This window comes from Bacillus rossius, chromosome 1 (genome assembly GCF_032445375.1).
Source record: "Bacillus rossius redtenbacheri isolate Brsri chromosome 1, Brsri_v3, whole genome shotgun sequence".
In the NCBI taxonomy this organism is placed as follows: Eukaryota; Metazoa; Arthropoda; class Insecta; order Phasmatodea; family Bacillidae; genus Bacillus; species Bacillus rossius.
The window spans coordinates 362,707,803-362,718,521 of record NC_086330.1 but is presented as its reverse complement, the minus strand read 5'-3'; the positions used below and the strand labels follow the sequence as shown (position 1 = coordinate 362,718,521).

General features: G+C 48.1%; 1 protein-coding gene across 4 annotated transcripts; it reads left to right on the top strand.

The window, feature by feature from the left end:
- The first annotated feature begins 1,380 nt into the window (after nucleotides 1-1,380).
- On the top strand, nucleotides 1,381-10,353 carry LOC134530520 (protein kinase C-like). Of its 4 annotated transcripts, XR_010074834.1 has the most exons (5): nucleotides 1,381-1,643; nucleotides 2,786-3,187; nucleotides 3,561-3,875; nucleotides 3,966-4,105; nucleotides 4,621-5,124. XR_010074834.1 is itself a non-coding variant. In XM_063365428.1 (4 exons), exons 2-3 carry the CDS (start codon nucleotides 3,439-3,441, stop codon nucleotides 4,090-4,092), a joined length of 564 nt encoding a protein of 187 aa, XP_063221498.1. In that variant the 5' UTR covers nucleotides 1,381-1,643; nucleotides 2,808-3,438; the 3' UTR covers nucleotides 4,093-4,105; nucleotides 4,626-5,083. The 4 variants fall into 4 exon arrangements, 3 of the variants coding, with proteins under 3 accessions (XP_063221498.1, XP_063221491.1, XP_063221481.1); XM_063365428.1 differs by having other exon boundaries at nucleotides 2,808-3,875; nucleotides 4,626-5,083; XM_063365421.1 differs by having other exon boundaries at nucleotides 1,386-1,643; nucleotides 2,786-3,875; nucleotides 4,626-5,083.
- The last annotated feature ends 366 nt before the right edge of the window (nucleotides 10,354-10,719 follow it).

The window sequence follows — 10,719 nt, the reverse complement described above, 5'->3', positions numbered from 1 at the left end:
CCGACCTCAGTCAATAACCACAGGAGAAAAGCTACAGTACTTTGTGAAATACCTTGACACGAAATGTATCCGTGAAATACAGGTGTCCATATGAATAGTAAATAATATTAATCAAAATATTCAATTTAAATCACTATTGAATATAATTTATTAGCACATATATAACTCGCACTTGTAATAAACTAAAACATGTGTTGGGAATGTGGAAACTAGAAGCATGTGGAAAATATGATAAATATGAAAACATTGATCAGAGGCGACGAGCGTGCAAACAGCGCGACTAATAGAGGTTCTATTTCTATTTTGTTGGTAGCTTTTTTTCGATACTTAATAAGCGGTTTAGCGGGCAGCTACAACCTGTTAATTTTGTGTTACAGTGATGCGCGCGCATCTTAAAATTTCACTCTCATAATTTTTTCATAACGCGCCTAAAGAAGTATAACTTCAAATAAAAAAAAAATTAAAAAAAACCTACCACCCGAGGTTTGAACCACGGCCCTACAGTATATTGACCGTGCAGTATAACCACTTTGCTGACAGTAAATTACAGACTGTGTATTATATTTGATGTAATACCAATATAATGTGTTTTTTTACCTTGGAATTTACACTTTACTATGACTTTTTTAGTTTCCCAAAATAAATTCCATGGTAATTTCACTATCATAAAGTTTCATTTGGCACACCAATACGTTAGGTATGTCCCCTAATGTGGGTTTATGTTCATACACGTGGGTCCGCCATCTTCCTATGAAAATGTCGTCACAAGGTACACGCGCAGCTTAAACCTGTTAATTTTGTGTTACAGTGATGCGCGCACATCTTAAAATTTCACTCTCTTAATATTTTCATAACGCGCCTAAAGAAGTATAACTTCAATAATTATTTTAGAAAAAACTTATTTAATAAATCAGGGTCAAAATCCTAAAAGAGACTTAGTTTCCTAGCCAACCAGCCTCTTGTAAGCCGAAATGACCGCCATCTTAGAAACATGTATTTATTGACATTGAATTTCGAAAAAATTCCAAAAAACATCGAAAAAGTACTCATCAATTTACCGATAGAATCGATGGATTCCTGTCCTTGCTTGAATCCTTGGTCAATGCAAAAAATGTATTTTAATTTAAATTATAAAAAATACAATGTTAAAACACAAAAGCTGCTTTTGTCAGCTTGTAATCTTCTCCTTTGTTGAGCGAAATTAAGTTCTAGTACAAGTCAGGTTAAAACAATAATGTGAGGTGATGATGTATCCAAAAACATTTAAAATTGACGTAAATATCGTTCCAGCATCGTGTAGTCAATTGTTTCTTTACAATCTCCAAGAGCTGCGTTGCTATAAACAATCTCTCTCTCTCTCTCTCGCTCATGTCGGTTATTGTTGGAGTTACGAGGCAACTAACTTTTAGAACATTTCGCTGAAAGTTCGTGAGTCGAGAGTCTGTCGTGTTAACACGGAGATATTCTGCGATATTGGACAGTTCCTGCGACATACACGGTCGAGATCTGCCCGATGGATCCCGGTGCGGGAGTTCCCGTGGCGGATGGCAGCGGAGAGAGTCGAGGTGCTTGAAGAGCTGAGTCGGTCACCACCGAGACTCAAGGCCTTCCCACCCTGTCGCCTGGAGCCTGTGACGTCACGGGTAAGAGGCCAGGAGAGGGTTGGTTGGGCAGGCTCAGGAATGTGTAACGGTCAGTGCAGCTACTTGCCTTGACCGTAGAGGAGTATTTACGCAGCGCGTTGTACGTTACTTTTAAATACACCCGTCGCGAGTGAGCATAATGGATGTGTCATGGAATACAAGTGTTGTGTTCCACAAAGTCGTGGAAATTATGAATGTGGTAAGAAATTTTTCACTTCAAATTTCCCGACAGCGAAAATAGTAAAATTACGTGGTTGAACGCAATTCAACGGGAACACTTCATACCCACAAAATATACCAGGGTAAGTTGTGCATTATCTCTTTACAGTATTTATTTGCCAATTGTGCTAATATTCAGTTGGGGATTTTGCCGTTTGTTAATCCGTAAGTGTTTTAATCAATCTGGTTTTAAATTTATAAAACATTCAACATGCGTAGACAAATGGAATTACATTAAAATAGAATTCAGCAATAAGCATGATTTTGTACCGTTATCTTCTGCATAGTAAACTTATTCATTAAAACGCACTTAATAAGAAATAATAAATAATATTACGCCATGTACGAAACTGCATATTAAGTATAAAACATCATGTGACCCAATTTTCAATAAAATTATTTGAAGATGCTTTTTAGGGTTTATTATTACATATTAAGCATCTAGAGATGTAAATACATTTAAGTCATCTCAAAACTCTTGCTGTGTAATTTTTAACCTTCGGAAACACCCGAAGATATTGTAATATATTTAAAAACAAATAATTGCTTGTTATGAATTCAGCACTAAAACTTTTGCTTCGGTGTGTGTGTCAAGAAAACTATTTTGTTATTCATATAAAATAATTTTTAAATGTTTATAAATACAATGTTGTACGGAGTATACCAAGACAACTACTGCAATGTGTATAATAATCTATAATATCCTCTGCTGATTTAAGTGAATGTAGTTAAATTTCGTTAGCAATGATCATAATAGTCGTACTTAACAAAATTTCGTTAAGAGTGACATAAGAGCAGCGGCGGAACGCAAGGGCGGGAGAAACGCGTTCAGAGCAAAGTCCGCGCGCCACGAGCCTGCCGCCTCCTGCCTGTGACGTCATGGACATGTTCTAAGGCCTTGAGTCTCAGTGGTGTTGCTTCAGCGCGGTGCACCTGGTGCGCAAGGTCGGCAGCGAGGACGACGGGTGCAGCTACGCCTTGAAGGAGGTGAGGAAGAGGCCGTATCGCCAGACCCAGGAGTTGCCGTCCAGGTCCTTCCTGAAGGAGCGGCGAGTCCTGGAGGCTTCCTCCTGCACCTGCACTACGCCGGCCGGGCGGAGGAGGCGGCCTTCTTCGTGGTCGACCACGCGGCGGGAGGCCCCCTAACAGCCGTGCTGGAGGACCTGGGGTTCCTGCCCGTCTGGTGCCGGCCCAGCTGTTCGCGGCCCTGGACACCCTCCACTCGCTCGGCGTGAGTCACCGAGACGTAGAGACTGACAAGTTGTTTCAGGCCGAAGCCCGGCCGAGCCTCACCAACACCTCCTCCTGGAACTGAACCCGTTTGGGTAAGTATACCAGGAGCACTACTTTGTTTGTTCGTCCAGATGTCAACCGATGGTTTGCTGGCATCTGGACGATTGGCCTCAGTTGTACCATATGCCAATATTTAGAATGGTGTGTACCATTCTTTTGCCTCAACCAGAAACAACTTATCCCTTCTTTTTTAGCCGCCGTGCCTGCAGCCAGAATATAGCTTTGTCAGATTATAAGATTTCCTTGTCCAATTTGCATCCATACGTAAAAGACACGACGGCTGATGTTAAAACACTACGGTCATTCGTTGTGGGATCTCTTGCATGACATTGCTCCGGGAAGGTTGCCTGTACCCGGGGCACTGATCCCACAGCCATTCTGGGTGTTCTCGATCTCTGCCTTCAGTCTCGTAGAGACTGACAACGTGCTGGTTGACGGCGAGGGTAACGTGGTGCAATGCTCGGAGCCGGCGGAGGAAGGCACGACTGAGTACTTGGCGCCCGAGGCGCTCCTGAGGACTCCGCCCGGCTGCACCGCCGCCGTGGACTGCTGGGGCGCGGGCGTGCTGGGGTTCGAGCTGCTGACGGGCAGCCTGCCCTTCGACCCGGGGGACGAGGGCGACCTGAACATCATCCACCAGGAGCCGCACTCCCCGCCGTGCCTGTCGCCCGAGGCGGCGGTCTTGCTCAGGAGTCAGGGCCGACAGCACACCTGGCAGAGGTAATGGCGCACTCTTTCTTCCGGGGCCTTGACTGGAGCAATCTGCCGGAGTGTGCTGCAGACAGCTCAGAGCAGGAGGGTGGCGTACAGGACGGCGGGGTTGCTGAGCTGGAACGATACCTGCCGGGGTTCAACCTCGCTCCGTCAAACCACCAGCAGTCCTCGTCCAGTCCGCAGCCTGGCTCGTCGGCGACAGCGTCGAGAGCCAGCGATATAGCCACGACAGCCCGGTTAGTTCTTCTGAAGACGAATTATGATTTCAGGACGATGACAATTACAAAGATAAAGTGAAGACAAACCGAAGAAATTTCCTCTGATGGTCATGACTGGTGGATTTGTTCAAAATATGAGAGAGCTGCTCTGTGGTTTTTAAGTGCGGACTAGGTGGAGGAAGGTTTTATTTTTCTGGACGAGACTTTAAAATTGTAGAGATGGAACTGTATTATACTAATGGAGCCCTGTAGGAAAAATTGTTTTCGTCCTGCATTCAAATTTGACGTGATGGAAATGTATTATATTGGTGCAGCTCAGTTGGAGAGATAGTTTCGGCACAGCATTGTAATTTGTGGCGATGGAACTGTCTGTATGCTATTGGTGCAGCCAAGTTAGTAAAAAATATTTTCGCCCAGCATTGTGAATTGTGGGGATAGAACTGTATTATATTGGTGCACCTCAGTCGAAGAAATATTTTCTTCCCAGCATTATAAATTGTGTTGATGAAAATGTCTGCACTCTATTTGTGCAGCCCAGTTGGAGAAATATGGAGTAAGAGGCAGACAGCTGAAGCAAGAGGAAACAGCTGGAACAAGATGCAGACAGCTGGAGCAAAAGGCAGACAGTCGGAGCATGAGGCAGACAGCTGGAGCAAAAGTCAGACAGCTGGAGCAAGAGGCAGACAGCTGGAGCAAGAGGCAGAACAGCTGGAGCATGAGGCAGACAGCTGGGGCAAGAGACTGAACAGCTGAAGCAAGAGGCAGAACAGCTGGAGCATGAGGCAGACAGCTGGAGCAAGAGGCAGAACAGCTGGAGCATGAGGCAGAACAGCTGGAGCAAGATGCAGACAGTTGGAGCAAGAGGCAGACCAGCTGGAGCGAGAGGCAGAAGAGCTGGAGCAAGTGGTATAACAGCTGTAGCAAGAGGCAGAGAGACAGCTGTAGCAAGAGTGAGAGAGACAGCTGCAGAAAGAGTGAGAGAGATAGGTGGATAAAGAGAGAGATATTAGGAAAAGGAGAGAGATAGACATGTGAAATAAGAGAGAGAGACAGCTGGAGCAATTGAGAGACAGCTGGAATAGAGTTACATAGCTGGAGCGAGAGACAGAAAGCTGGAGCAAGAGGCAGACAGCTGCAGCAGGAGAGAGACAGCTGGAGCAGGAGACAGACAGCTGTAGACGGAGACAGACAGCTGGAGTAGGAGATAGACAGCCGGAGCAAGAGCCAGAACTGCTGGAGCAAGAGGCAGACAGCTGGAGCAAGAGGCAGAACAGCTGTAGCAAGAGGGCAGATCCGCTGGATAATGAGGCAGACACCTGGAGCAAGAGGCAGAACAGCTGGAACATAAGGCAAAACAGCTGGAGCATGAAGCAGATAACTGGAACATGAGCCAGAACAGCTGGAGCAAGAGGCAGACAGCTGGAGCAAGAGGCATAACAGCTGGAGCAAGAGGGCAGATCCGCTGGAGAATCAGGCAGACAGCTGGAGCTAGAGGCAGACCAGCTGGAGCGAGAGGCAGAAGAGCTGGAGCAAGTGGTAGAACAGCTGTAGCAAGAGGAAGAGAGACAGCTGTAGTAAGAGTGAGAGAGACTGCTGCAGAAAGAGTGAGATATGTGGAAAAGGAGAGAGATAGACATGTGAAATAAGATAGAGAGACAGCTGGAGCAATTGAGAGACAGCTGGAATAGAGATATATAGCTGGAGCGAGAGACAGAAAGCTGGAGCAAGAGGCAGACAGCTGGAGCAGGAGAGAGACAGCTGGAGCAGGAGACAGACAGCTGTAGATCGAGACAGACAGCTGGAGTAGGAGACAGACAGCTGACGCAGGAGACAGCAAGAGCATGAGACAGATATATGGAACAGGAGACAGACAGATGGAGCAGGAGACAGACAGCTGGAGCAATTGAGAGAGACAGCTGAAGCAATTGAGAGAGACAGATCTAGCAAGAGAGGGATACAGCTGGAGGACAGACATACAGCTGGAGCAGAGACAGACAGCTGGAGCAAGAGACACACAGCTGGAGCAGGAGACAGACAGATGGAGCAATTGAGATTAACAGTTGGAGCAATTGAGAGCGACAGCTTTGCAAGAGAGAGAGAGAGAGCTGAAACAATTAAAAGAGACAGCTCTAGAAAGAGAGTGAGACAGCTGGAGGAGAGTCATACAGATTGAGCGAGTCTTAAAGATGGAGCGAGAGTCATAAAGCTGGAGCAAGAGACAGAAAGCGGGAGCAGGAGACTGACAGCCGGATCAGGAGACAGCCGAATCAGGGGACAAGGGCCAAGAGACAGAAGGACCAAGTGACAGACGGACCAAGAGAAAGACGGACAAAAGACAGACGGACCAAGTGAGAGACGGACCAAAAGACAGACGGACCAAGAGACAGACAGAACAAGAGATAGACGGACCAGGGACAGACGGACTAAGGGACGGTCGGACCAAGGACAGACGGACCAAGAGACGGCTGGACCAAGGGACAGCTGGATCAAGGGACGTCTGGATCAAGGGACCGCTGGATCAAGAGATGGCTGGATCAAGAGACGGCTGGGTCAAGAGACGGCTGGATCAAGAGACGGTTGGATCAAGAGACGGCTGTCTCAAGAGACGGCTGTCTCAAGAGACGGCTGGATCAAGAGACGGCTGGATCAAGAGATGCCTGGATCAAGAGACGGCTGGATCATGAGTCAGCTGGACCAATAGATGGCTGGAACAAGAGACAGCTGGACCAAGAGACGGCTGGAACCATAGACAGTACCACGTGACAGACGTACCAAGAGACCGACGTACCAAGAGACGGCTGGACCAAGGGACGGTCGGATCAAGGGACGGTCGGATCAAGAAACGGCTGGATCAAGAGACGGCTGGATCAAGAGACGGCTGGGTCAAGAGACGGCTGGATCAAGAGACGGCTTGATCTAGAGACAGCTGTCTCAAGAGACGGCTGTCTCAAGATTTGGCTGGAGATGGCAGGGTCAAGAGACGGCTGGGTCAAGAGACGGCTGGATCAAGAGACGGTAGGATCAAGAGACGGCTGGACAAGAGACGGCTGGACCAAGAGACAGACGGATCAAAAGACAGACGGACTAAGAGACGGCTACACCAAGGAAAGGCTGGATCAAGGGACGGCTGGAATACAGGACGGCTGGATCAAAAGACGGCTGGTTCAAGAGACGGCTGGATCAAGAGACGGCTGGGTCAAGAGACGGCTGGACCAAGAGACGGCTGGATCTAGAGACGGGTGTCTCAAGAGATGGCTCTCTCAAGATACGGCTGGATCAAGAGACGGCTGGGTCAAGAAACGGCTGGGTCAAGAGACGGCTGGATCAAGAGACGGCTGGATCAAGAGACGGCTGGACCGAGAGACCGCTGGACGGAGAGACAGAACGGACCAAGGGACGGCTGGAACAAGAGACAGTACCAAGAGACAGACGTACCAAGAGACAGACGTACCAAGAGACGGCTGGACCAAGGGACAGTCGGATCAAGTGACGGTCGGATCAAGAGACGGCTGGATCAAGAGACGCCTTAGCAAGAGACGGCTGGGTCAAGAGACGGCTGGATCAAGAGACGGCTGGTTCTAGAGACAGCTGTCTCAAGAGACGGCTGTCTCAAGATTTGGCTGGATCAAGAGACGGCTGGGTCAAGAGACGGCTGGGTCAAGAGACAGCTGGATCAAGAGACGGCTGGATCAAGAGATGGCTGGACCAAGAGACGGCTGGACCAAGAGACAGACGTATCAAAAGACGGACGGACAAAAAACGCCGGACCAAGGGACGGCTGGATCAAGGGACGGTTGGATCAAGGGACGGCTGGATCAAGAGACGGCTGGATAAAGAGACGGCTGGATCAAGAGACGGTTGGATTAAGAGACGGCTGGATCTAGAGACGGCTGTCTCAAGAGATGGCTGTCTCAAGATTCAGCTGGATCAAGAGACGGCTGGGTCAAGAGACGGCTGGGTCAAGAGACGGCTGGATCAAGAGACAGCTGGATCAAGAGACGGCTGGACCGAGAGACCGCTGGACGGAGAGACAGAACGGACCAAGGGACGGCTGGAACAAGAGACAGTACCAAGAGACAGACGTACCAAGAGACAGACGTACCAAGAGACGGCTGGACCAAGGGACAGTCGGATCAAGGGACGGTCGGATCAAGAGACGGCTGGATCAAGAGACGCCTTAGCAAGAGACGGCTGGGTCAAGAGACGGCTGGATCAAGAGACGGCTGGATCTAGAGACAGCTGTCTCAAGAGACGGCTGTCTCAAGTTTTGGCTGGATCAAGAGACGGCTGGGTCAAGAGACGGCTGGGTCAAGAGACGGCTGGATCAAGAGACGGCTGGATCAAGAGATGGCTGGACCAAGAGACGGCTGGACCAAGAGACAGACGTATCAAAAGACAGACGGACAAAAAACGCCGGACCAAGGGATGGCTGGATCAAGGGACGGTTGGATCAAGGGACGGCTGGATCAAGAGACGGCTGGATCAAGAGACGGCTGGATCAAGAGACGGCTGGGTCAAGAGACGGTTGGATCAAGAGACGGATGGATCTAGAGACGGCTGTCTCAAGAGATGGCTGTCTCAAGATTCGGCTGGATCAAGAGACGGCTGGGTCAAGAGACGGCTGGGTCAAGAGACGGCTGGATCAAGGGACGGCTGGATCAAGAGACGGCTGGACCGAGAGACGGCTGACCCAAAGACAGAACGGACCAACGGACGGCTGGAACAAGAGACAGTACCAAGACCCAGACGTACCAAGAGACAGACATACCAAGAGACGGCTGCGCCAATGGACGGTCGGATCAGGGGACGGTCGGATCAAGAGACGGCTGGATCAAGAGACAGCTGGATCAAGAGACGGCTGGGTCAAGAGACGGCTGGATCAAGAGACGGCTGGATCTAGAGACGGCTGTCTCAAGAGCCGGCTGTCTCAAGATTCGGCTGGATCAAGAGACGGCTGGTTCAAGATACGGCTGGGTCAAGAGACGGCTGGATCAAGAGACTGCTGGATCAAGAGACGGCTGGACAAGAGATGGCTGGACCAAGAGACAGACGGATCGAGAGACGGACGGACCAAGCGACGGCTGGACCAAGGGACGGCTGGATCAAGGGACGGCTGGATCAAGGGACGGCTGGATTAAGAGACGGCTGGGTCAAGAGACGGCTGGATTAAGGGACGGCTGGGTCAAGAGAGCTGGATCAAGAGACGGCTGGATCTACAGACGGCTGTCTCAAGAGACGGCTGTCTCACAATTCGGCTGGATTAAGATTCGGATGGATCAAGAGACGGCTGTGTCATAAGACGGCTGGGTCAAGAACCGGATGGGTCAAGAGACGTCTGGGTCAAGAGACGGCTGTATCAAGAGACGGCTGGACCGAGAGACGGCAGGACCGAGAGACGGCTGGACCGAGAGACAGAACGGACCAAGGGACGGCTGGACCAAGAGACGGCTGGATCCAGAGACGGCTGGATCAAGAGACGGTTGGATTTAGAGACGGTTGGATCAAGAGACGGCTGGATCAAGAGGTAGACGGAGTAAGAAACAGACGGACCAAGAGACAGACGGACCAGAGACAGACGGACCAAGAGACAGGCGGACCAAGAGACAGATGTACTAATGACAGACGGACCAAGAGATAGATGGACCAAGAGACAGATCTATCAAGTGACAGTTTTATAAAGAGACAAATGGATCAAGTGACTGTTGGAACCTCGTATGCTTACAAGCATAAAAACAGATGTTCAGAAACAGAATGTGATGACGTCTGGACATGAATCTAGGCCTCAGAATGTGCTCGGTACAATTTGTGGAGCATTGAACGACTATTATCTAAGTACGTTTAATGTGTCGAAAGACATATGTACTTTTCCTTGGCGATATCAGGCAGAACTTTATCAATCAGTTTACTCATGAAGAAACCACATACGTATCTTTAAAATATAACATTTGGTGGACTGTGGAAATGGCAAACCCTATCCGTTCGAGGACAAAGTGAAGAAGTTTGCGTTTAAGAGAGAGAATACTTACATTTACAATTCCGGCGAATTGAAGCAGGCCGTTTAACACAGTATTGATTAACTCTGTCGGGAAGAAAAAGACAAAGTAGGCAAAGGATCTGGCTGGTCTGTCTTCAGTAAACCGATTGGACCTAAGAATTCGTCAGTTCAACCCAATTCAGAAGTAAATGTTTATTGACATGCCTACTTTAGCATGTGTTCCTGTAGGAGGAAGGATCTATGTAATAAAATTTGTAATTTTGTTTAATTTTTTGAACATTGTATTTTTTATAATTTAAATTAAAATACATTTTTTGCATTGACCAAGGATAGAAGCAAGGACAAGAATCCATTAATTCTATCGGTAAATATATGAGCAATTTGTTATGTTTTTTTGGAATTTTTCCGAAGTTCAAGGTCAATAAATACAAGTTTCTAAGATGGCGTCATATCGGCTTACACGAGGCTGGTTGGATAGGAAACTAAGCCTCTTTTAGGATTTTGAACCTGATTTATTAAATACGTGTTTTTTCTAAAATATTTTTTTTTGTGTTGATCAAGCATCGAACCAAAGACAGGAATCTATTGATTGAATGAGTGTAATTTAATTGTAGATTTTTTGATAATTTTGGAATTT